At 40.0% G+C, this 27437-nt stretch overlaps 1 protein-coding gene across 3 annotated transcripts in view; it reads right to left on the reverse strand.

Annotated features, from left to right (window-relative positions):
• The window catches only part of LOC121730971 (protocadherin-like wing polarity protein stan), a 46098-nt gene extending 19924 nt beyond the window's left edge, over positions 1-26174 (reverse strand). For all 3 annotated transcript variants that reach the window (XM_042120229.1, XM_042120227.1, XM_042120228.1), the window contains exons 1-31: positions 26118-26174; positions 22343-23517; positions 20248-20449; positions 19786-19926; positions 18946-19166; positions 18556-18681; positions 16043-16209; positions 13825-13967; positions 12974-13141; positions 12385-12572; positions 11414-11651; positions 10886-11090; positions 10208-10360; positions 9211-9431; positions 8762-8933; positions 8152-8447; positions 7720-7852; positions 7164-7363; positions 6530-6697; positions 5955-6129; positions 5477-5602; positions 5010-5250; positions 4500-4719; positions 4073-4215; positions 3451-3585; positions 3023-3177; positions 2395-2561; positions 1744-2016; positions 1240-1353; positions 831-1005; positions 293-441 (exon numbers count right to left, since the gene is read on the reverse strand). In XM_042120229.1, the coding sequence (XP_041976163.1) occupies positions 293-441; positions 831-1005; positions 1240-1353; positions 1744-2016; positions 2395-2561; positions 3023-3177; positions 3451-3585; positions 4073-4215; positions 4500-4719; positions 5010-5250; positions 5477-5602; positions 5955-6129; positions 6530-6697; positions 7164-7363; positions 7720-7852; positions 8152-8447; positions 8762-8933; positions 9211-9431; positions 10208-10360; positions 10886-11090; positions 11414-11651; positions 12385-12572; positions 12974-13141; positions 13825-13967; positions 16043-16209; positions 18556-18681; positions 18946-19166; positions 19786-19926; positions 20248-20449; positions 22343-23463 (6336 nt within the window). In that variant the 5' untranslated portion in view covers positions 23464-23517; positions 26118-26174. The remainder of the gene's footprint in view (positions 1-292; positions 442-830; positions 1006-1239; positions 1354-1743; positions 2017-2394; positions 2562-3022; positions 3178-3450; positions 3586-4072; positions 4216-4499; positions 4720-5009; positions 5251-5476; positions 5603-5954; positions 6130-6529; positions 6698-7163; positions 7364-7719; positions 7853-8151; positions 8448-8761; positions 8934-9210; positions 9432-10207; positions 10361-10885; positions 11091-11413; positions 11652-12384; positions 12573-12973; positions 13142-13824; positions 13968-16042; positions 16210-18555; positions 18682-18945; positions 19167-19785; positions 19927-20247; positions 20450-22342; positions 23518-26117) is intronic.
• Positions 26175-27437: the final 1263 nt, after the last annotated feature.

Consider the following 27437-nt stretch of genomic DNA (forward strand, 5'->3'; position numbering starts at 1 on the left):
AATCGAGCATTAGTTGTGGAGCAATTTTTGGTTAAACAAAATTATATCATATTATGCCAATAAATAATCCATACATGACATCCTAAGTAACGCTGCCACAAGGATTTGCTTAGGTAAATCAGTATAACTAAACTGAATAAAAATTCCATCTTCACATCTTGTATTATGTAACTTTACAAGAACTTCAGTTTCCGTTTTACTGTAGTATATACATTTTGTATACCAGTTTAAAAAATTGTCGTTTTTATAAGTGATTACATGATCTTGTGGTGTATGTCACGTGACCACTCACCTTGCAACGGCACTCGCCAGTAACGGGCGCGCAGTGCGGGTGCAGGCCGGGCGCGGCGCAGTGGCACGGCCCGCACACCCCCGCCCGCGCACCCCACCACCCGCCCGGACACTCCCACGCCGCTGACTCCTCGCACTCGCCCCAGCGACCTGGTAAAATAACAAAGATGTCAAGTTTCCGAGGTTTTTAAATAGGAGTTTATCTATTAAACAGCGTTGATGAAACAATATTGATACTATAATGAGGTCCTAAAGATTTTAATAGCAGTTATATTTTTGAACGCTTTGAATATTGGTTATTCTTTAAGCCAGTCATAGACGGTAGTGAATAAATGCTGGTTTATGAATCTTCAGTTCAAAAGCCTCATAAACCAGCATTACTCTCGTTCTAGAAATGAGAAGTAAATAAAAATGTCCACTAAAGTAACTATTGTAAATCGGAGCCGACAATTACTAGCAATAAAAATATTAATTGATGTGTATTAATTTTTAGAACTGTTTTTTTTTTAAAGAGAATACCTATTACCATAATTTCTTACCAGTAGGCACATAACCGTCTTCGCACTGACACTGGTAGCCCTTCGGAGATGCGTCCGGCACGCAGCGTGCGTGTTCGCCGCACGGACGTAAATCGCACGCCGCGACGCAAGACGGCCCGTAGCGCCCGTGCGTGCACTCGCATTCCGTTACGTCCCACGATGATATACATTTACTCTGGTGTAAAAATATGTAAGTTATTTTAATACATAATTGACACGCTATCTATATTATAATAGTTTTATGTGATAGTTTTCACTAGAAATAAAATCCAACCTGAAAGTTTTTCTCCAACTATCTACAAGCAACAGCTGCGTAATCACTTGTTTTGTATTAAATATGAGACAACATTCTGCTTAACCACTTAAATTCAGTTGTTAATATGTCATGGTAAAATAGTAATAATCTTACATTTGAAGGGCAGTTAGACAGAAGACAATCTGCTCTGGACTGGCAACCGTCTCTTACATTTTCTCTGACAGTAGGTCGATTCAGTAGCGACTGAGCTGTACCCACACGAACGTCCTAAAACACAACAAAATATAAAATTTGAGAGGTGTCAAGGGACACCCGGATGGAATGAAGTTATAAAAAACTTAAAAGAATACTATCAACGCCCTCTACCCCTACAATGCAGGTACTAACAAAAAAGTGTCGTTAGAACTTTTTCCGTCTAGCCTCCTTTCGTAACGCGCAATAAGGAACTTCGTTCCAATTATAACAAGCCTGGAAGTACCTACTATTTTTAAAATAATAGAATACAGAAGCATTTACGTACTGTTTCAATGATAAAAACGTAATAATAATATGTTTTGCAAACGCTTGAACAAGGCAATAAACTCTGTCAACGTACTTTAATAAATAAATTAGACGTACTTGATTGTGAATAAAATTTTTGAAGTTTGAAGTTCGTACCTGTATACAACCTTCTAAATATCCAACGTCTGACATCAATATGCCGGCGGTCGTGTCAAGTCCACCAATCAGAATCTTCCCTATGTACTGCCCTTGGATCTTATTGGCCAGCATCGGTAGAAGTGCGTTACGAAGCCCATAGTCTATGGCCACTGAGATGTCTGTGCCAAGCCATTTTATCTCTACACGATGCCACACACCGTCTGCCAGGTTCGGTGATGGGAGGAACATGGTTTCGCCGTTGTATGAGTAGTGTAGGAGTCCGGATTTTAGCTGCAAAAAATATTACTTAGTATAAAGTATTACATATTTTTAAACCTTAAAATGTTAAATAAGTTAGTGAAATAGAAAAGAGCTAGGATTTTTGTCTGGTTCGAAACGTTAATACGTAATAAAAATCTTTAATAATAATCGAATGTGTACTCTCAGAGAAGTTGATTCATATGCAGATACCTGTGTAATTTAGTCTCGGACCTCGTTGCATCAAACCCAGCCGACAGATCACTACTATCATCAAATTGACATATGCCGACAAAATGACATAGGTAACCGCCATCTGCCTTTGGATCAACTTCAGTAATAGTACCTGCAGTCAATAACTCAGTGGCAAAAATTGCAGCCGAGTAAAATCACAAGAAGAAGAAGACGTACCGTAATCAATACAGTGCTGTTCTGTCCCACTTGTATGGACATGAGAAAGGCGTCCTGCTGTCGCGTGCGAAGCGACAGCGCGTTGAGCCACGGCAGCTGTATCGGCCGCAGCAGAGGATTGAAAGACAGCATACCGTCGCCGCTGAAACGCCAGGGGACTGACGTTGCTGGAGGAAGTATTATGACGTAAAAAAGATATAAAAATGTAACAAGAGTAAGATGGCAACATTTTTGGGTAAATTTTTGACCATAAGACCGCATTTCCACCAGATATGTGTTGCGAGGAATGTGTTTTTAAGATCCAAAAGAATCGCTCCGCTGAGCGAGGTCACGTCAATGAAGCGATTTTATTGGTTCTCAAAACACGTCATTCCTCGCAAGTCGCAACTTGCAATACATCTCTGGTAGAAACGCAGCTTTACGCCGATGTTTGCAAACAAATATATATTACCAGACTTGACATTAGCGAGTAGCGATCTACTCGCTAGGTGACATAATAATTATTAATATAGTTAATTAGGTGTTACTTGGTTTACCTTGCTTTGTGTCAAAAAATGCTGATAGGTCAGTATATTGTTTTTTATTTTATATCATGGGTATGTTAAAGAGACACCAAACAATAACATACATTCAGCGCAGTCCTTCCCCGTGTATCCTTCAGGGCAGCGGCATAGGAAAGTGTCCCATAGATCTTCGCACTCGGCGTTGTTGTAACAGGGTGCGCTGCTGCACTGTGACCGCTTCTCGGGACATCCAGCTAGAGTTCCGTTGTCGGCTACGTAGCTATAAACAATGTTGCGTTTTGGAAATATTGTAGTGTCATTCACGTTATTCATCACTTAAAATATGAAAATCGTTGAATACAAGAGCGAGGCCGCATTGGTCCTTTTAGACTTGCGGTGCACCAGCCCTCCAATGTGGCATTCATTGATTATTCGTCGCAATGAATTATTCGGTTACAACGACGCGACGCGGCAGAGCAGGGATGTGAAAAATGGGTGAATTATAATGTGGATATGTGTAATTAATCGAAATATTATGTAGTTTTAGACTTACCTATTGAGGTCAACGAATTTGTGATCTATGTAAAGATCCGAGATGCAACCGACAAAGTCCTTGTTCTTAACTTGGAAACTGCTCGGCAAGTTGGGAAGTCCACCTATTTGTAGAGGCCCCGTCAGGTCTAGGAATCTTAAAAATAGCAAGATTAACAATTTTATCGAAAGACAACGTAAATACAAAGAAAAATCTTGATTTACGTTGTCTTTATCATTGCGATAACAATACTTGATTCAAATTACCTATAATTTCGAATTATTTATTGAACTATGAACGTATGATATTGATACTGTAAACTGAGTTTTGGGATTTTGATCATTGCTTTAAATTCACAACCAAGTTCTGGTTAACCTAGTCCGGCGTAAGTAGGCCTAAAGGTGTTGGTTTTAGTGAAAATACTTAAAAGTAATTATTGCAAACTACGTTTTTAATTAATGCAAAGCGCACAACCATAGATAACAGAGAGAAAAAGCATAAAGACATCTAGTGATGTACCATTAAACAAGTAATGTAAAAATAGATATTATGAGGAAGCTATTAATTAATATACCACAGAATATAGATAATTCAACAAAGGGCTTAGAATTTAGATTATATTTTAATTTACTTATTTACTAACCTATGACAGGTCTCTGTCGGTATATCGCAGCGCGGCGGCAGCACTTTCTGCGTAAAGTTGGCGCAGGCGAACTTCTCGCCGAATTCAGCGGCGCCGGCCAACGAGAGCTCGCGGTCGCATTCGTCCACGATGAGGGTAGCGGTCTGCGTAGTGTGAATTGAATAATAAATACATGTAATACTTCCATAATCACAATTAAATATGTATTTCATAAACGGTATACTACTCAATTTGAGGTATAAAATAAAAATCTCCGTTATCTACATCGTTAGCATTAAAATGTAGCGATGTGTCGCATCTTGTCTTTATCTAGTATGAACTAACGTTTACATTCAACTTCTTGATTAAATTTTAAATCAATTAGACTTTTTAAAGTTGAATTAAGAACACATCAACATTTGAAATACTCCTTAGCTTGAACACATACCCTATTAAAATAGTCCACCTCCACGCTATGCCATTCTCCGTCGGCTAGTCTGGCTTGCACTGTGACGTCAGCGCGCGCGCCGCCCAATGCGAACGAGAGCCGCAGCCCCGCCCCTCCCCGCCCCGCGCCCGCACGGATCAGTTCGAGAGCTACGAAGTCGTGACGCTCGTTGTACCGACCGTTGTAGAAGAGGAGGCCGGAGGACGATTGTGTTGCGAATCTAGTAAATAAATAAAATGAAAATATTATATAATTATGTATATTAAGTATATGTAAGTATATAAGACGATTCTGATAATTTTTTAAAGTATCCTTGTACTAAGAAAAAATTGCAGTTTTCATACAATTTATATAGAGTTATAGTATATTAGCGCATTTAAAAGCTGTAACGGGTAACGTGCTAGTCATACATAAAAATACATTAGACTTAAACTTTACCCTATACTTTATTTTTAATATCAGAAATTCCTTTCATAAAATAACACAACATTATACAGATATTGCACTTACTTTAATTTAATATTAAATCGATGCCGTCGCCGCAAGCTGGGGAAAGTAAGGAACGACGCAGCGGGGAAGCTGCGCGCGCGCAGTTCACAAGTATCCGTCGTATACGCGGCGTCGATGGAGCAGCCCTGGCAGAGTATGCCGCCCTCACGCCGCGCGACGCACTGCGACCCGCCGCGACATATAGACCCGTCGCCGTTCATTTCACACGTGGCCTTCGTTAGGGTTGTCTCACAGTTCTCTCCTGTAAATATCATGTATCTTAACAATGTATGTAGACTACAAGAATAGGATTAAGAAATGTGTGAGTCCTTTTTGAGATCGTCTCTACAATCGGCATATTTCAATGATTTGGTAATCATTATTGTTATTCACTTGTTTTATTGATGTTAGGTACTGTGCACAAAAAACTAAATCATAAAGCACATGTAGTACTCTCCCATCTCACTCTCTCACACACACACACGTACCGGTGGTACCAGGCGCGCACACGCACGTGTACCCGCCCTCACGGCGCACGCACGTCCCGCCGCGCGCGCACGGCGACGAGTAGCACAGGTCCACCTCCGTATCGCACATGTAGTGTTCGCGCGTGCCTGTAATATAGTATAATTAAGTATATGGTGCTAACTAAAAGGTGAGTCATAACTACATAATTCTTGATAAAGTGCCGGATAGGCTATCCACAACTTATTTGACAGATTCTCCATAGGTATGGAGAATCTGACAGGTGTCGTGCCGTTAAGTGGTGGATAGCCTATCCGGCACTTATCAGGAAGTGGTGGAACAGGTTCTAAATGTCAAAATGAGTGTAATAAAGATGAACCTAAAATAATAATTGGCTATAACCAAAGAAATTGAAACATTTTAATATCAGGCTTTTCAAAAGTTTCATTCCATCAGTGTTCAAGAGATAAAAGATTATATAGGTAGATACAAGTTGCATACCTGTGAACCCATGCGGACATTGACATGTAAACGTAGTAACAGGGTATATGGGCCGGAACAGCACGGTGTCACTGCCGATGAAGCCCGACGCGTTACCAAACTTCAGCACCGTGAGACACTCCTCGAAGTTAAGACAGGGCTCGTGGACACATACGTTGTCATCGAATGGCAGCACCTGGTTTAGAACATAATTTAGTATTACTATACTTATTGCTGCCTAAGATCGGGATGGACGGCAGCTACTGTATCAGCCTATTGGCTGATGATGATACTCATGATAGTGATACTTATTTAGGCAAACTTTATACACCTTATATTTAAAAATAGTAGACCGAGAATGCGGCGCGTTAAGTATGTAAAGATATGTACAACTTTACAGTTTGAAACCACAGATTGACAAGGCTTTTTATGAACGTGAGCGGGGGCGCTGCACGTAAAGGAGAATTGTCATTAAATGACATTTTTGTATGATGGCAGCGTTAGATTCTTTTTTCGCCAAGTTCATATAAAGCCTTGTCGATCTGTAGACAATAACTTACACTAACATTTTTTGGGGATTTACAGTATCACATTACCTGTACAGTAGCTAGCCTGGCCAGCGTAGATCTGTGCAGGTAGACCCGCTCGCGTAGATGCGTGGGCGTGTAGTAGGCGGAGCGGTCGCCGGCCACGCCCACCTCGGCATCCGGCCGCCGCGCGGAGAACGACACGTTCAGTATGTTGCCGGATACATCCGTGTCATCCTGGGGAACATTATAAACGTTAATCCAAGGCAAAAGTCGTAAGTATCTAGTAGGTATTCTGGACTAGACCCCTCATTTAAAGTAGCGACCTACTGCCATACAAAGTATGTACCATCGAGAAAGTTGATTCCTATGCAATTGACAGACCAACGTTATTTGGTCGAATATGTCAATTCAATGTTAATTGTGATCTGTCACTGTGTGGTTTGACGTAACGCAACCAAACTACTTAGGTCCCCGATTTGCATAGGAATTAACTTCTCTGATAGTACTTATAAGATGCACACACACACTCCATTATTTTGTATAGCAACAGTGTAACTTTTCTTTTAAATATGTTACGTGTACACGTGATAACAGTGCAACATAATTTTGTACACGATTAAAAGAGAAGCAGAGTCAATGTTACTTTAACGGAAGGAACATACTTTTCATATTAATTCACATTATATGTTTCTACTAATACCTGAATACTAAAAACGAATATATTCTCTTTCGGGCACGGTATGATCGCCGCTAGTCCATCCACGAAGAAGCTTAGTAGCGGTGACAGAAACCGCTCCGCTGTCATGTCGTTGAGACGAACTGTTATTGAGTTAAACAGCATGTCCTCCGTTATCAGCCGCACTAGAAGCTGCATTACCGCTTTTATTTCGTTCACTCCATCTGTAAAAAGGCAAATAATTTCATTATAATATAAATAAATGAATACAAATGTAGCAATAATAAAAACGTATGTAAAATGTCAACCGCCATCTTAAAAAATCGGTTCACAAACGGCGGAGTAATCGTTGAACATACAAAAAAAAATATCCACAGCCGAACATATAACCTCCTCGTTTTTTGGAAGTCGGTTAAAAATTCAGATACGCTCTGAAATGGTACAATGTACTGGCGGGTTCGATTTGACGAGCTTTTATTGGATGCCTGTACTATTTTAAGTGGCCAAGACAAGCGGTCGACTAATTACTTCTATTATTATGTAAAAGTTTTTTTTCTATCTTAGTTTCAGTAATGCTTACCAGTAACAGATATTTCCATAGTAGCCAGTTTGGGTACATTGGTGTTGAGTTGCGGCGACAAGGTCATTGAACCCGTAGTCTCGTTCATCAGAACTAAGTTAGCGTTATTTCCCGATAGGATACGATATTGCAGCTAGAAAAGAATATATATACAATCAAATATTTATATAAACAAAACCGTTTATCAATGACATAATGTTGTGGTATTTAACGAGGTAAAAAGTGGCTAATTTGTGAAGCAAGAGCGGAGAGCCTAAACTATTACACCTTTATTACTACCACAGTAATCATACCATATCAAAACTTGTTTAGTATGAATTAAACGAGAAAAAACATGCATACATCCATAGACTAAGGAAAATATTCGTCCATGATACATCCAAACAAACTATTACAAACTAGTAGATGCTAGTAGGTTAGTATAGGACATACCTTATCAGAAACATCAGCATCATACGCAGGTACTTTCCCAAACGGTCCCACCGGAAAGCAATCCTTGAAGTTGTTGAATATCACTTGGAAATCCTTCAACATGGGCGCATTATCGTTGACATCAGTAACTAATATCTCCACTCTGACGTCGTTCCACAACGGTGGACTTGCAGCTCTGATGATGAGCTCGTATTTCTTCCTTGGACTCTCATAGTCTAGGTCTACCATAGTCACAAGTTCAGCCTTGTCGGAGCCCTGACGAGTTTCCAGGGAAAAGCTGTTTGAATCGTCTCCACCTGGGAAAAAGAGGTTTTATAATATTTGAATGATCGTTTAAAATCACAAAACTTTCTGTGATTTTGAGTATTGCTTGTATTATGTATAATCAATTTTCTTATTTTTAGTCAGTTATTCAGATAGGACGTCATTAGTAGTTAGATCATGATCAGAATATAGTGATACGTTATTGTTAAATACTGTACAAATACACTGTTTGCCATTTTTTTAGCTTAAAGAACTCAAACTTCATTACAGTTTTATAAGCAACCAACCAAGGTAGTAAGCGTCTCACTTTCACATTACATGGAATAGAAAGAGACAGATGCAATACCTTTGATAGAATAATGTACCACAGCGTTAGGTCCTTCGTCAGGGTCCCTCGCGTACACCTCTCCAACCGTAGTGCCGATGGGGCTGTTCTCAGGCACGTAGAACGTCAGACATTCGCTCTCAAAGACGGGAGGAGAATCGTTTATATCCTCAACTTTTATGTGGACGATCACCTGGAAATTGAGAATAAGAGTCGGATTTTTTTACATTTTTGTAAGCCAAAGTTTACGTAGAAATTAATGCATTAGCTATCGATGTTTCGCCTCTGTCCTCGATTTCGCAAGTGATATCAATTTTCTTACGTGAGTAGAAGGTACCAATAGCGAAGAGCAATAGGTCAATGTTCTAGTTGCTAAGTGGTTACATCAATAATATCTAACTTTTAAGTACCAGTTAGTAGATATCTAACATTAGAGTCATCTTACACCAATATTCTCGACTTCTGCTTACCGAAGAGCTCTGCGGCGGAGTCCCACCATCAATCGCTAACGCCTTTAAGTCATACGTTGCAACTGACTCTCTATCTAGCGCCTTGTTAGTTCTGATCACGCCGGACGCCGAGTCGATCACGAACGAGCCCTCCTCGCGATCACGTGACTCGAGCTCGTAGTGCACGCGCCCGTTGAGGCCCACGTCCGCGTCCGTCGCGCTCACTTGTGTCACTGAGGTGCCTGGAATGAGAGGTATAATCTGTCAAAAAAGTGAAGAAATTATCCCTTTTTTCTTAGATTGATTTGAAAGGGATGACACTACGATGTTGCCATTTTTTTATTTCTTCACTTTTTCACAGACTATAAGCACTGATGGAAATTATTGTTAGAATATTCTGACATTAACCTAAAGATAGTCTAACTACAAATATTTTTTACTAAGTCCCAAGGTACCATTAGATAAATTGATTGATAGACAAAAAGCGGACCTACTGTTTGGTCGGGCTACGTCAAGTCAACGTTAGCCGGCGGTTGAGCTTGACATAACCCAAACAAAATAAGTAGGTCTGCAATCCTGATGTGCCTACATATTGTGTATTTTATATTAAGTTATAATATAGTTAACAAATTATTATTTGTCACTCATGGTTGCATCATCTAGATCTCATCATCTAGGATTTGAGGCCGCGGCACCATTCTCAATTTGTACAGGAATGACTAAACATCAACTTTATATAAATAGTCATCTTTTTGTAATTAGGAAGACACTTCACTTTAAGCTCGCAAAATTGTAACTCACCTACAATAAACGGTCATGGCAAATCAGTATTTAAATAATTCCTATTACCTCCACACTGGTAGGTAAACTATGAATTAACTCTGATACTACATTATTTTAAATTGATATGCAGACTTAAAAAATATTAATTGATTTTATTTCGCCTGGAGAGATTCATTTTAGCTCATAAACGTAGATAACATTTACACTTTAAAATTCCAGATAAAATAAGACTAACCAACTAAAGCATCCTCCATGATCGTTGCCGTATACAGATGCTGTTTGAAGACGGGTTCGTTGTCGTTGACGTCCACAACCGAGATCTCTACGTCGGTGGTGTCAGATAGAGACGGCACGCCGCCGTCTCGCGCCGTCACCGTCAGTAAATAACCTGAAAAAATATTATTTATATACAAAGGAACAAGATAAGACCGCAGTAGGCGACAACACGCTATAACGAAGCAACACGACACGTCACGGTCCAATATTTATCTTTGTGAAATCATAATAAGAGCTAAGCCGCACTACGCGGCAGAAGCGCTACGCGACACAAAGCGTCAATACTACGGAACGTTAAGTGTCGCGTCGCTCTGCTGCAGGCTGCAGCGTAGTGTCGCTTAGTGCAGTGTTGCATTTAGTGTAATTTTAATCATAAAATAATGGAAAAAAAATTGTTGTCTGTAAAGTCGGTTTACGGACGGTAGTTTGGCGTGATAACGTCAAACATTACAGTAGTATACCGTTCGTGCCCGCGCTCGAGCTTGCGGAACGCGACAATGAGCGAAACGGGACAATGTCGTCATCTTCTTCGTGCATGCAGCCCGTAGTATCGAGTTATTAGACGTTGTCACGTCAAAATTGCTCATTCCTAATTACGTCACGCAGTCCACGCCCACTTTACGCCCACGTCACTCACCGCTCATCGTCTCCCTATCCAACGGCTTGTTAGTAGTAATAGCGCCAGTGTGCGGGTGTATGAGGAACTCTCGGTCGTGGTGCGGGACCGCCTCGCTCGACACCTCCGAGCTCAGTGTGTACGTCACTTGAGCGTTCACGCCCACGTCGCTGTCAGTTGCGGACACGACGAGTACTGTTGTGCCCACGGGCGCGTCTTCGAACACCTGGTAAAAGAAATATTAAAATATATAAGTTAAGTAAAACAAACGGGAATTGGAGCTATAATACATGTTAAAAGCTTAGTATTAGGTGAAAAAAAGGGATGGGTTTTATAAAGATAGGAACGCAATCGATAACAGAGAATTAACATGTTTTAGTTGCGAGTCACTTAAGGCGGCGACAATCGCTTTTTTGTTCAGACCGTATGCTGTAACGTTAATATAAATAACGTTATGATGATAGTAGATAAGTAAGAAGTGGTAACTACAAAGCAAAATACAGGGGCATGTAAAATAATTTTCTAAAAGTTAGTTGGAGAAAATCTTACCGAAGCAGTATACGGCGCGTTCTCAAACACAGGGGCGTAGTTATTGGCATCGGTGATGTTGATATGGACAGCTGCAGTGTCGGATCTCCCGCCCGAGTCCGTCGCGGTCACGGTGAGCACGTAACGCCGCTCCTGCTTGAAGTCCAACGGCTGCGCCACCGTGATCAACCCGCGCCCGTTCTGCGACGTGATCGCGAAACGCCCACGCGTGTTGCCGCCCGTGATCTCGTAATGTAATCTGTGAAATAATAATAATTAGCTAAATAAAGAAAAAAATCTAAGCCACAATAATTATAAAATAGAGAAGATAAGGGAAATTTGTCGGCAAAATAATACCACTAAGTATTTAAAAAAATCAGGTTGTGAAAAAATTGGGATTGGGATGTGAATAGTTAGTTTTACGAACAGTAAAATGTGGCTAGTTTTTTGATAATGTGTGTAGACGACGAATCACCAATTACGTACGCAACATTTTTACGCACACGCAGGCTTTAAGTGTGAGCGTGCGTATGCAAAAGTTAACTTAATTAATAGTAACTAAGACCTCTTTTTGACGACCTCTGTGGCTCAGTGGTGAGCGCGTTGGTAGCTCAAGCCGGGGGTCGCGAGTTCGAATCCCGCCGACGGAACAAAAAGTTTTTCAAAGTTCCTGGGTCATGGATGTGTATTAAATATGTGTATCATATTAATAAAAATCTTAAATATATGTATAGTATAAAAAGTATTAAATATATATCCGTTGTCTGGTACCTGTGACACAAGTCCTTCGGGTACTTACCACGGGGCCAGACTGACGTGGTGTGAAGCGTCCATAGGTATTATTATTATATTACTATTACAAAGATGGCGGTCGTGCTCTATTTTAGTTTATTCACTAACTATTCTAAATGAAGTCTAAAATAGTTTGAAGAACAGCAGCTTCCCTTATATCCCATATCCAGTCAACTAACCACTCTGTTTGGCATGCTCACCTGTTATCCTCGTCAGCGTCGGAGGCAGTGACTGTAACAACCGGCGTCCCGGGCGGCTCGTCCTCGGCCAGCGCGAGGTCGTAGTGCGCCGGCGCGAACACCGGGTCGTTGTCGTTGACGTCCTGCACCGCGACAACTACCGCTGCTGTGGCGGACCGCGGGGGCGTACCGCCGTCTGTTGCGGTTACCTGTAAACAAGAGTAGAATGGTTTTAAGGCAACTAGTATAGTGCAAAACATGTTATTTATATTACTATAGACGTACCACTCAAAATTGAAGTTAAACATTTAAAAGTGATTTTTAAAAGGAGGCTTCTAGTTTGTGAATTGTGATGGATCTCACAAAGAAAACCTCATTTAAACGATCAGCAAATGCGTTACGCGTGGCTACGCAAGTTGAAAAAGTTGTCGTACGAACTCTAATAATATATGGAACGAGTAAATATCTCAGTGTCAGACCTGTATGTTGTGACAATTTTGCTACGTAAGCGTAACCATTCATTCATACAAGTCACCATCATAATATAGCCATGAAAGAACGCCTCATTTATACTATGGCCCGAGTAAGATGCTCTTCTTTCTCTACTCACCTGCAGCTGATACTTGGACTGCATCTCTCGGTCAAGCGCGGCGACAGTATACACCCAGCCGGATCGCGCGTCAATCGCTATCGGCAGCTCGTTCCCATTGTACTCCTTGTCTGCTAGCGTGTATGTCAGTTCTGCGTTCGCACCCTCGTCGGCGTCGTAAGCTTGCACCTGCAATCAGTTAATGAGGATTAATTTTCTGTATTCCACATGAGTGTGTAAAGCAATGTAATGTTTTTTTTTGGTGGCAATACCGAATATGTTCGCAAAGAAGTCATCAAAATGTAAACTTCTGAACAACCTTTATTGTAATCCGTCTCTTAAACATTTATAAGTGGGAGAGCCATGCTTCGGCACGAATGGGCCGGTTCGACCGGAGAAATACCACGTTCTCACAGAAAACCGGCGTGAAACAGCGTTTGCGCTGTGTTTCGCCGAGTGAGTGAGTTTACCGGAGGCCCAATACCCTACCCTATTCCCTTCCCTACCCTCCCCTATTCCCTTTCCTTCCCTACCCTCCCCTATTACCCTATTCCCTCCTAAAAGGCCGGCAACGCACCTGCAGCTCTTTTGATGCTGCGAGTGTCCATGGGCGACGGAAGTTGCTTTCCATCAGGTGACCCGTTTGCTCGTTTGCCCCCTAATTATCATTAAAAAAAAAAATTAAAATCTCTAAATCCTAGCAAGTGACTATGCAGTTAGCATGTTGAGAACAATAGGTTTAGTCCCCATTGTAAGCCAAAGCGTTTGCGTTTCTAAGCGTATGACGACGGCACCGGGCACGAGTTATTAAGTTTGGAATCCCACCTTACCAAACCGATCCACTGTCTCTGGTTATATCAGATCATTCTTACCCGAACAATGCTGTATCCCACAGGGACATTTTCGCTGACAGACTCCTGGAACAGCGAGGTGTAGAAGCGCGGCGCGTTATCGTTCACATCCTTCACGTTGACCAGCAGCTGAGTCGTGTTGGAGCGGGACGGACTACCACCATCTGTCGAACGATATACCGCCGTACTCAGAAACATTAAATGATGATTAACCTTCAATTTAATGAAGACTTTGACAGATAATGTATGGGGCTTATGTCAAAATTTTGAATTAATTACATTTAAGTAATTAATGTTCCACTCTGAGTACGGCAGATAGTTATATAAAACGAGATGGACAAAGCAATTATGCAACGAGGTCTTAGGTTACCTATGTTCATTGCCGTGATGATCATCGATTGTGATAGGCGGCTCCGCCAAGGTGATATCAAGGTGATAATCATGTCTCCTCTAGAGTCTCGGACAACTCACCATGCCCAAATAAAGATATCTTAATAATTTAGTAGAGACGCACATAAAACGTACCTTCTTTAGACGCAATACACAATATTAAATAATAATTAACTTACTAATTATATCAATACATATTATTATCCTATGTTTTATTCCTAAACAAAGCTACCAGCTTTATTACCTTTGTGTCACTAAAATTGTATACATTCCACGTGATGATATTGAGCGCAAATGATAAAATATTGTTTGTTCCCGCGACAGCAATTTTTACGAGAATTTTCCATTACAAAGAGCACAATTTATTATGAATATTAAACCGGCACGTTAATTACTTTGGAATATGCTTTCATAAATGTAATTGAGAAAAGTGCACCCGCTTTATGTGATAAAATTCAGAATCAATTCAATAAACATCGTTTGAACGTGTTTGCCAAAGGTTAAAACTTCCACCGGATTTATAAATATTGGTTTTTGAGTCCGGCATTAACTGAATGGTTGCGAATAAAAATAAATCTCACTGGCGGATGTTTTGATTTTCGGTTCGAATAAGTTCGGTAGGATAACTTATGAGAGTGCTATATATATAATATGTCTGTCCTCTAAGTCCTCCATAAGTCCAGTCAGTCTATATAATTTATGTGTCTTAAGATCTGGTGCCTTACTCCCGAAACTGATATCGATTTCGATTTTCGATTTCAACGGTTTTTGACACTTTAGACATCTATAGTTTGTGCGTTCTAAGATGATATGGGTGACAGTTTTCATGTTCCTTGCTACGGGTTTTTTTTTACAAGAAAACAAAAAAAAACAAAATGTAATAAATTATATTCCATCTACAAAAACAAATGTTTCCTATAATTGTAAATGAATAAAAATGAAAAGATGCTAAATGCTAACTTATTGATAAAAATTATAAATATTAACTGTGAAATATGAGTATAAAATTATTGTTACGAAAACATTTGAAAAATGTCATATTCATGAAACGGAACTTATGTCAATAGAGATTTACTCGGTTGAATCGAAATCAAATCGATAAAAAAGGGCGGCCATCTTAAATCGCCGGCACCACTGAAATGTCAGTACGAAATCGATAATTTCGATTGCAATTCCTTTACGAAGTGATTCGATATTTTTAAACTATCGATTAATTTTTGTCAGGTAACTTCCCTACTATTGTCAATTATAATTTGTCACGCATATCATCATAAAACGCACAAACTATAAAATAGAGCTATTTTAGATGTCTAAAGTGTCAAAAACCGTTGAAATCGAAAATCGAAATCGATATCAGTTTCGGGAGTAAGGCCCCTGGTTTCCTGCAAACGCGGCGCCGTCATGTAGCGGCCGTAATACAGTGGTGAACCGTGAATGACGTTCTAATGGAACGTTGTCCATGTAAGCAATATGGCGCGGTTTCCTAGAGAACGGTAATTGACACCATTCTCTAGGAAACTGCGCTATACCGGCCACATAGACAACGTTCTAGGGCCGTCATTCACCGCTGCATCACGGCCGCCACAAGACGGCACCGCTCTTGGAGGTAACCAGAGCTTTATAGCCCGTATGGCGACCGCTTGTCTATAGAAAATGATATACCTATATAAGAAATACAGCAATGGAAAGGAAAATAGCGTCTACGAGAAACGGAAAATCAAACGCACGTCGATGTTAAAAGAAGGTTTAAACTTTCTTTAGAACTAAAGACAAAACAACAGATTCATAAAGGTAACCTGTCATTTATCTCTTCCTTATGCCGCGTCTAAGCCCATGCCGCAATACATACCCTGCGCCCGTATCACAAGGCGGTAGCTCCTCGTCTGCTCATAGTCCAACGGCTTGACGAGTGCGACGTCGCCGCTCAGGCTGTCGATGGAGAACTGCATCTGGTTGTTGCCGCCGATGATCGCGTAGCGGATAGCAGCATTCGCACCCACGTCCGCGTCTGTTGCTCTGGAAAATGATATTGGATAATACAATAATTCTGTTTTACGCTATGTTATGATACAACGCCTCCGTGGTCTAGTAGTTAAGAGCGTGGCTCTCGACTCGGAGGTCGTGGGTTCAATTCCCGCGTTGGAAACATGTTATTTCCAAGTTTGGTTACGAAAATGCAGGCTGATCACCTGATTGTCGGACAAGTAAGATCATCCATGCGTCGGATGGGCATGTAAAAAGTCGGTCCTGCGCCTGATCTCTCGCCAGTCGTGTCGGTCATCCGTCCCACTGGGCTATGAGAGTAAAGGAATAGAGAGTGCTCTTGTGTACTGCGTACACACTTGAGCCCTATAAAATTACTCCTGCGTACCTGGCCCGGTTTCAATGAAACTGGCCACCGTCACCGAAATCGGTGTGGGGAGAATTATTATGATACAATATACAATATTGTATATAATATTGTAATGGGCGTGCGAGCTCCAGGATTTGTCAAAAATGATGCAGGGATTCCCTCATTTGTCAAACATATTGCAGGGCTTACTCTATTTGTCAAAAATGTTAAGGTGCCTCTTCACAATGATCTATAGTGGCCCACTACATGCCATCGCCATTGTGCAGACGGGTGTAAATATAAAATAATAGTGAATGATGGCGGACAATGGAAATTTCAAGTTTATTGATTTAATCGTGGTCTACAGTTGATGATGGCCTGCAGTGGGCTATCGTGGGCCATTGTGTACATACTGGCAACTTTACAGCGGTTCCCTCATATTTTGTCAAAAATCTTACCAGATATTTTGTTGCAATCGAGCGCGACTAAAAACACTCATCCCGCAATTCCTCGAAGCTCACACGCTTTTTAATGAAACAGGCGAATCTTGTATAGAATCCACTATACATAAGTCATACATATTTAATGTTATACAAAAAAGCATAAAAGGTTTTAGTGAGTGCGAGCCACATAAACTATTTTCGCTTCACCTACATTTATAACCCTATTCACAGCGCCGATCACGGGTTTTCCCGGCTTTTATTTACACTAATAATTCAAATGGCTGATAGAGGTTGAAAAGGTCAGTAAAACGAGTAATTTCTCTCTACATTTGTAGATACGAGTATGTTTATTGTAACTTTTTATTCGTTTTAGTTTTTCGTATGTTCTACAGCTTCATAATATTTATGTAAGTTATTACAAAAATATCATGTTATTTTATGATAAATTGATGTACAAATAAAACTGAAATATCATAATATTTTCCCTTTGTACAATAGTTTATGAAACTTCATTATATCGCGACCGAGCAAAGCTTTACTAAACAAATTAAATTTCTTGCAAAATTCAAACTCGCTTGTTGCAGGGAAATAAATTTTGTGTCTGCGATGCTACAGTAAGCTATCGGAAAACGGATGCCGACGTAAACAATCGCTTGTTCTAGACTTATAAATTCAACGGGGCACAGTAGGGGTAGTAATCCAAGAGCCAGCGATAGCCATCGCCATTCGTCATCTTATAAAAGCTAAAAGTTTTCCTGTTATGACTCCTATAATAGAGGTAAAATCGACCAGCAACAATATGGGGTTCCGCTCCAGGTTACTGTAGGAGGTATTTACTTCATCGAAGGTTATGTAGACCTTCAGAACTGGATACCTCCTAAAGTAACGACCGAAACTCCATAGTTGCTGGTCGTTCTCACCTCTATAAGGGTATTAAACAGGTAAACTTTCGGCTTTTATAAAATGAGGAAGGTCTGGCTGTCGCTGGCTCTTAGGTTATAGAAATATAACAGGGGAACTGAATGTACCGAAACGGTGAGGTTTATTGGGCCCGACCGATGATAACGTAAATGTTTAGTGCCACTTTTTTATGAAAACCATTTTGTTGGCGCGGCATTTGAATTTGGAATTTCGTTTGTTTTTTTTATGTTGTGGACGTTCGAGGTTATTGAATTTACCATCAATAGACCTATATAGATCATTTTCGTTTTCGTGTTGACATGAAATGTTGATATCAACCATAAACTTATAATATACTGCATTATAAGTTTATGATATCAACATTAATAATTGCAGAATCACGCCAAATTACAAAGGTTGATATTTTGAAACGAAAAGTCTTTTCACTACAATTACAAATCCGTGAAATAATATCTATCCGCCAATACATTTCCCCAATACCTCTTTAATTGATCTTTTTTTTTTAGATTTAGCCATAGTATATAATTTTTATGTACTATGCCTTGGTCATTAAAATAAAACATTTTCAGTTATGCCCTGTAATAAATATCTTTTGTACCATAAGTATTTTTCCTTATATTTCTTATAATATTTTATAGATAAAATTACAAAATAAATTTTACATACTTTATCCTCGCTATAACGGGGCTATCGGAGACGCTGATGTCCTCGTCCACGGTAACCGTGTATGTTTTCTCGCTGAACTGCGGGTAGTTGTCGTTGTCGTCGAGCACGTTCACGTATACCGTCGCACTGGAACAAACGAAATGCTTTTTTTATAAAACTATTTAGAGAAATAGAAAATAGATGAAGTTAATCAAACAAAGAGTTGTCATTGTTGATAAATAAATCGACGTTTCTAAGGGGTTAGATACCTTAAACTTATCTAATATCCTTTAACGTTATTCGTAACGTTACAATTTTATATTAGACTTAGGGCAAAATCAAAAATGCTCAATTGCTCAACAAGGAAAACATTATACAAACTTCAAAATATTCAGCAAATCCACCACTAACCTGCTGGACAATCTATCGGACAGCGGGCTGGCCTGATCCGTTGCCTTCACGATGACAGTATATCGGGAGACCTTCTCCCGGTCCAGGGAATCCCTGGTCAGCAGCGCCCCACTTCTGCCGTCTACCCGGAAGACGTTGCTCTCTGTCTGCTCGCCAGAGTCTACTGACTCATTATCCTGGTCTACTCCGTCAGCTATTACCGAGTCTATTGAGTATTCCACCTAGAAATATAGAAAATTGTAGAAAATCATAAAGAAGTCTGTGTTAATACAATAGAGTTGATTTCAGTGCTGTGAAATGTGAATATAATCGCAATTCTGAAATTCTAGCGCGTGTAGCTTTAGGCTTGAGTGGCTTATTTAAGTGGTTAAAACTCTAGAGTAGGTACAAGGTAAAGACTCATACTGTAGGTAAGTATAACTAATTTCTGAGCGCAAAGTAGAGAAATATGAACTTTATCAAAAGTAGAGATATCTTATATCTTTAAACGAGCAATTCTTGTATATATATAATTGGAATCTCGGAATCGGCTCCAACGATTTTCATGAATTTTTTTATATAGAGGGTTTCGGGGGCGATAAATCGATCTAGCTAGGAATCATTTTTATAAAATGTCATTTTATTCGTGTTTTATCGAATACCGAGCAAAGCTCGGTCAAATAGCTAGTTATATATATTATATGCGAAAAAAAAAGAAAGATCTTTCTGTGCACTCACGATCTATTAGTCTATTTTGATGCCTATGAAGATATTTACTTTGAGTTTTGACTCCCAGAAGACGACATAGGCTACTTATTATCGCGCGAAAATGCAAGGTTGCGAGTAACATTCAGTAATCACCTCAGCATTCTTCCCAATATCCTGGTCCGTGGCCTTGAGCGTGAGAACGGTGGTGCCGGCGCTGGCCCCCTCCCGTACCGACGCCTCGTACTGCTGCATCTCGAATACTGGCGCGTGGTCGTTGCAGTCCAACACGTTGATCTGGTAGGGAATGAGCTGATGGTTAGTGCATAGGCTTGAAAAGAGAGGAGAGCAGTATGTTGAAATAAAGAGTATATTGGTGAAGAGCGAAAACAGCCATTAGACGATTCATATACTATACTTAAGCGTAATGCGATGGCTACTTGCAAGGGATATAATCCACGTACTTCTTATCTTGAAAATAGACAGCCAGCCTTCTTGGGCTCTCCAACTAATAAAAATCTCTTGGCGAATAATAAATATTGCGCAATGCAATTAAGGATTTAGAGAAAACCGTTCAAGCCATTCAAATTCAGAAAATTATATAATATATTATCAAACCTGCAGTGTAGTCGTGCCACTTCGCGGCGGGAAGGTATCGTCTTGAGCCACTACCCTGAAGTAATGCACGTCCAGGCGTTCTCGGTCGAGGCGGGCCTGTGTGGTGACAACCCCAGTCCGCGTGTCCACAGCGAACATGCCGGCTGATCGGGAGTCCAGCAGACTCGACATGGAGTAAGTCACTGGGCTGTTCTCTGGGTCACTGCAAGAATTGGAAGGTTATAGAAGACATTGTAAACTCCACGGAAGCTTTATTACTCTGTGACAAACTTAATTGTCGTTGAATGTTGTTTAGAACTGTAAATTTAAAGACCATAGTACTGACGGGAGCAGTGAGGTCAAGACAAAGTGACAGTTTTTTGGGTCGCTGAACCAAAAAAACTAGGTCAGTAGTAGAGTTTGCAGAGTATGCAATGGAAAAATCTATCAATAATAATAATTGGATCAACAGTTTATAAATTTCTAAAGAAGGGAAGGGCGTAATTTGAATTCTATCAATTTTAAGCAGTAAATATCCAATTATTACTGTTTCAATGGCATCCCTACCAGGTATCATACCGGTTAGTCGTTACAGAGCGAATTAAATCTCCCATCTAAGCACTTGGATTGAGGAAATTACATAAATTGGCCGATGTCTATAGGATTGTGGCGTTTCTTTTCCACGAACGGGATTCTTGGCTAATGGCATTAAAGCATGCCTGTGCCGCCTGTGCGGCGACATTTGCTTTGCTCGGCCAATTACTGCGTCTGTGACCACGTTGATCGCTCACACACTCAGTGTTTTGCGGATAATTCGTTTATTCTCTAAACATTACGACCTCTCTTCGTTTGCTCATGATGAACAAAATATATAGGAGATCACGAACCCGCAGAAAGATATTCGTCTATGATTGACGTGTGCACACTACCAATACTTGCGCAAATTTAATAAAATACCTTAATAAGTTAATTTATAATAGCCATTTATGATAATAAACAACCAACCAACATACCTACAAACGCTTTGGAGTCAAAGAGTTTTGATAAAAAAAAACTACTTGAAAATTTTAAGCCTCTACCCCCATTTTCATATATTTAATTCTCAAAATCCCATGAGGTCATAAAGCGGGCATCACACGACACCGCGAATAAATCGTAGCGCTTCAGTTTAACGACCGCCATTGTTCGCCACGGTGTTGCCAGCTCAAATAGAGCCCATAACGCCCCAACAGCTAAAAGTCAATTAAGCTAGCCAGTGCTTTATGAGCCTTTGATGTGTTGATCCGGTGGTAGAATATTCTATTCGTTTTAAAATTAAGGAATGTAAATTATTTAATAATCCACTTGGAGCAAGGTTGTGAAGATTTTTAAACTAAATATTATAATGATTAAGAAGCTTTGCTTTGAGAATACTAATAATAATTGTAAACTGCTAATGTAGTATTTAAGTAATAACGCTCATCGTTTCTTCTACATACGTAAGACATTAAAACAACATGCTGAGTAGGTGTAACAAAATTATCAAGGGACTTCTATAAAGTGCGATTTTTCCCGATAGACAGTAACTCTATATTTTTCGCATGTCAGGAAACAAATATTATTTGAAATATTATTTAAAACAATTGTAAAATTACGAGTCACCTGGACGGTGTATCTAGTCAGTTTACTTCAACAGCAGAGTTTATAATCCGTTTAAAATTATTTAACCTCGGAGCTTCCATGACAGTAACCCTTACGTCATCGGTATAAAGGTTATTTCAGAGGTAAAACAAGTCTAAACCAACTGTACTTCCGTGGCGTTCATGACTCAATGACAACCGTGTCTCCCAGGAGACGGTAACGCGGGGGAAAACGTAAAATTAATGCAGTATAAAGTTATTACAGGACTGAAGTACTTTACGCGCGATAATGCAGAAGTATGACGTCATCTTTTTGCGAATTGCTAGAGCTCGTAACTTATCCCCCTGAGAGAATAAACGTTATAAACAAGAGAACATAAAGGAATGCCTCTTAGAATGACTATTTTTGTAACGGAAAACCTTCAAATGAAATCTCGCGAAGACAAACTCTAACAAACTGGGTTCGGGTGACGTTTTATAAAGGAATCAAGACTTACCGAGCTCTTACAGTAGTGACCACCACACCAGGAGGCTGCTCCTCAGCCACCGAAGCCACGTAGAGCGCCTGCTCGAAGTACGGCGACTGGTTCCTCAGCTCCCTCTTAACTCGTTTCGCTATGTCCGTGTCGTTTAGCTCCTGATGATGGTACACAATCTTCAGCCGATGATCCGAGTCTATGATATTCGTCTTGTCGCAGTTGAAGGTGAACAGAACGGAGACTTTCCACATCGGCTCCTGGATGCAGACGTCGTCCCTCGCAACTAAATCCCCCTGCGAGTTCTCTATGAGAAACCTTGGATCGCTCACGTCCAGGAACTGCACCTTGCAATTCTTCTGAACGGTGCGAGGCAGGAACGCGGTAAGGGAGTTCACGAACTGCGACTGCTTTAGGCAGATCCCCTGCCACCGCTCCGTCGTGGGTATCGAGAAGCTGGCGTACGTCTCCGAAACCCACTGCCTCGCCTCCGCGATCTTCACGTCTATGGCCATATCGAAAGGTACCAAAGGAGATCTTTTCTTCCTACTTCTATTGTGAGCGACGTAGTCCTCGAACATGGAGAAGGACCACGGATGTGCCGTTGAAAGCACATTGTATTGACTAGAATCCAACTCCTCTCCCTCCAGCAGCCGCCAATCCATGCTCTCCTGGTATTTGACCTCCCTCTTGTCTCGCGGCGCGTCGTCGTCGTACTGGTCGGCGGCATCGCTCTGGTCGTAAACGCGGTCAAAGTCTATGTCGTAGAGATCTGCGTGCCGTCGGACGCAGTCCTCGCCGGTGACCAGCACGCGGACGGGCAGGCTGTAGTAGTCGATGTCCCGGATGCGATCAGACGTGGAGTCGACGTAGAACGTGAACAAATTCGGGTAGAGCACGCCATCGCATCGCAGCCTTTTCCGCAGCGTGACGAGACCCGACGTTCGGTTGACGCGAAGGATGTGGTGCACGAAGTTGGCGGTGCGATGGACGTCGATGGAGTACTTGCGCTCGGAGCCGAGCTTGTAGACAGCGGCGTCGAGGACGGTGTGTCCGGGCGGGGCGGTGTCGGGCACTAGCAGCAGGTAGGACCGCGCGGCGTGCAGCAGCAGCGCCGCGAGCGCCGCGCGTGCCACCAACATGGCCGCTCACCTGCAGCACCGCCGCCGGGAACGACACGACCACCACGAGCTCATCTGGAACAAACGCTTAATGTTAGATATTATATTAGTATATATAAGTAGGTAGTACAAGTACCCTAATGTCCCTTATAATGTCAAATGGCAGTATAGAAGCGTATCACATAGGAGCTTTTGCAGCACATATAAGTCTAAGTTACTCTATAAGAGCATAGAAGTTGCTTTAATTGAACATAATATGGATAATGAAATATATTATATAAAGCCCTACTTTAATGCTCAAATCGCTTTTACTTAAGATTTATGAATTAAAAAAAGTTAAAATCAATAATTACGATAATGTGCTTGTTAAAAGATGAACGTATTGGACTAATATTTTTTGTTACATAAAATAATATTAAAGATTTTGCTTTTACTCACTCGAAAAATATTATCATTTATTCAGTAAAAGCTTTTACGTCTCTATAAGGTCGGTCGTAAGTAACCATAAAGCTAAAAGGTGTACTAAAATCTGAAGATCACAATCGAGAGCCCAATTCTGGCACTTCGAATTCAGTTCGTGTTTCATTGAACTTCATTAATTAAGACTATGTTGACAATGGATGTTGGATAGCGTAACATTCCGTCACATCAAAACTACTTGTTATCAATAGGTCTATGATAATTATGTTAAGTAGCAATGAAGTTCATCTAATCATAGTATTAAGAATGATACAAATTGATAAGTTTTTGTATCTAGAGCCACCATAAATTGTATTTAGAAATGTCATCGAACACCAGCATGAAGATTGGAGACAATTCATTCGAAGGCAAAACATTTTTTGGGAGTCCGTCAAAAGTCACTTCTTAAAAGGGTTCCGCCACCAAAAGAGTTTGAGAACCGCTGATCTAGAGCATGACTGCTTGTCTATAATCCTGATTTTATTAAGCAGACTTCACAAACATATCGGAGGGAATCTATCGGTTTCACTGCTAACTGTAACAGTATCATGCATATATCAATCCAGTTAACACGACCATTACCGCAGACCAGTGACGTCACAATTTATGTTCTGTCACCCTTCACACCGCCCGCGCCGGTTAAATATGACCGCCATTTTATATCATCGTTAGTGTTGCTATATTATGTGTAATTCGCGGTAGTTAGCAAAAAGGCTTTAGGCGGTAGGTAATTTCTTGCGCCTTAGGCAAAGTCTGGAACTAAGTTAGGTCGGTTCGTATCTTTATTGCAAAAAAACGGATCTTTTTGAATGTCCTTCAAAAAATCTCTTAATTACTTAGCTGACTAGGCTAAGTTATTTTGCCATATAATATGTACACTATTTCGGGTGTAAAACATAGAGATTGGCCAATTCTCAGACGTACCCGATAGGCATTAATTTTTTTTTAACATAATCGGTCCAGCTTCGAAGGGTTTGGCGATTAACATCGCGACACGAACATTTTATATACAACGATAGTTTAGATGGCAAGAAATAAAATAACAAGATGAGACAGTAGAAAAGTTACGTTGTATGATTAAAATTACCAATATTACTATTATGAATGCTCGTGCACGTATTTATTATGACAACTTCCTTCTTTCCCACACTGTATGCGTACAATGCATGCATGCGAAAATTATGCGCACTGAATGCCTTTGGTTTTATATAGTTTATGTTAGCAAACGATACAAAATATAAGCTCAAAGATTTCATCTTGAGCATTTAGTAGAGAACTAAGGTTCCACTCGAACCGAGATTCGTTGCACAAGAATTGGTCTGCTTTTCACCAAATTATCAAAATAAAGAAGTCGCCCGTAATAAGTTTTCACAGAGAAAAATACTTATTATTTTCCATACATTTATTGAGTCAGAAATCAAAACCACATTTTAAGCTATTAGGTATAGTGAGCGTGATACGCGCCTACCTGGCAAGTGCGCCATATAGCTATTTCTCCATACTGCTGATTGGAAATCTCCAATCAGCAGTATGGAAAAATCAAGCAGTACTTATCGAAAAATAGCTATAATATGGCGCACTTACCGGGCAGGCACACTTTGCCGGGTAGCCACACTCACTGTATAATTCAAAATTTAAAGACAGTATAAAATTTATTACAGTTTCGGCGAGTGTTTAATATAAACAATGAAATCTGGTCCTGGGGGTATTTATGACCCCAGTTAGCTCGGCTCACTTAATCTCGAGGCCGGTTATAGCTTGTAAAACAGCGGGGTCTCCGAGACCGTTCATCGTCACAATGTCTCCGCCTTCATACTTTGTCGGGTAACATTTTATGGGGAACATTATAGGGGCGTGTAATGTTTGGCTGTTGAAACTTGGCTTCGCTTCTACAATCTAATAAAAATAATATAGGCCGCGGGAAAAAGTTTTTAGCAAAATAATATCCCGATAGCACTTCTTTTTCAGGATAAAAAGTAGCTTAAAGGAGAAACTATTACAAACGTACACAACAAGTATGTGTGTCAAATTTTTCGACTTCACACTATTGTCAGGTGAAGTATCGACAATCGACATGATAATAATTTTATTCAATATTAAACAGAAAGGGACCCAAACTATAACAAATTAAACAAAATTAAACACAATAATATTAAACATTAATCAACGGTTTATGTAGAGTGGATTTTTTAAGATTTTGCGAAGTTAAAACTAACCTTTTAGTGAAGACTTGAAGTTGTTTTTCGTTTCTCTTTAATCATCTTTGTTCATCTGTAACAAATAAAAATATAATTAATAATTTATTATAATCGAAGACACTAAAACACTCTAGTTACGTAGCTTGTAACTATTTATTCATTTGTGGCTCTATGTTACTAATGTAGAGAATATCTTTTCCAACTTAGTTATTTTAAGTAGCCCTTTGTGAAGAATAAAGCAAAGTAAAAAGACAATAATTGATATTGCTTCAAGTTTAGTTTCTGTAATATTAAAATAGAAACTAATAAAAATATAACAAGGAACAAGTATCCAACAATGAAACTCGAGTTTTGTCGTATTATGGGAAAATGAGCCGAACGATTTTTCATTAACTGATGTCCGTGAGACATGGTACAAGTATTGAAAAGTGAAATACAGGATTGGTTTAAAAGAAGGAACTTCAAACAAAGTTTACTGGTATTTTAAGTTTAGTTATGTTTTAGACAATTCACCATGACTTGGAAAGTTAAGTTAGTAGTTTATTATGTAGGTTATAGGTATCTTGTTATCTTTTTCACTTATATTAAAAAAAAAATGCGCCATATTTTAATAAACAATTAACTAACAGTGTAATTGGGACAAATTCTAAAGTTAAGATCCTAATACCAGATTAAAGTATAATGTCTCCGTACCCGATCAGATAGTACTACTGGTTTTATTTAAATACAGTAATAGAGGCTTACACCGAAAGGCGAAACGGATATAGAGACAAGAGATAATATCGTATTAAAGGCGGCTCTACATTAGTGACATTAGATATATTTCGTTTATATTCACATGACACACTTGGCTTGATTCTAATGAAGAGATGCAAGAGCCATAAGGTACGTTTACACGGGAAGCACTCGACAAACCTCCACAAACACAAGCATGTAAACGAGCTGTTTGGCTCGACTTGTGTAAGTTTATGATAGCTTGTTGCCAACGATCGATATCCATTATTAAAAAGGTTTAGGTTGTAAAAAAATTGGTAAAAAGACAAAATATATTATATACTACGAATAAATAGTAAGGAAGATTAAAATTAATTGCCTTTAGCTGGTGGACTAGTATCAAGTATGGACATCATTTTAAAACAGCCCTTGTGCTATAGTGGTACCACCAAGTTTACAATATCATGCAAAACCATCCATACTTCCATATCCATACTTCAATACTAATATTATAAATGCGAAAGTGTGTCTGTCTGTCTGTCCGTCTGTCTGTCTGTCTGTTACCTCTTCACGCCCAAACCGCTTAACCGATTTTGCTGAAATTTGGTATGGAGATATGTTGAG

This window comes from Aricia agestis, chromosome 10 (assembly GCF_905147365.1).
Source record: "Aricia agestis chromosome 10, ilAriAges1.1, whole genome shotgun sequence".
Lineage (NCBI taxonomy): Eukaryota > Metazoa > Arthropoda > Insecta > Lepidoptera > Lycaenidae > Aricia > Aricia agestis.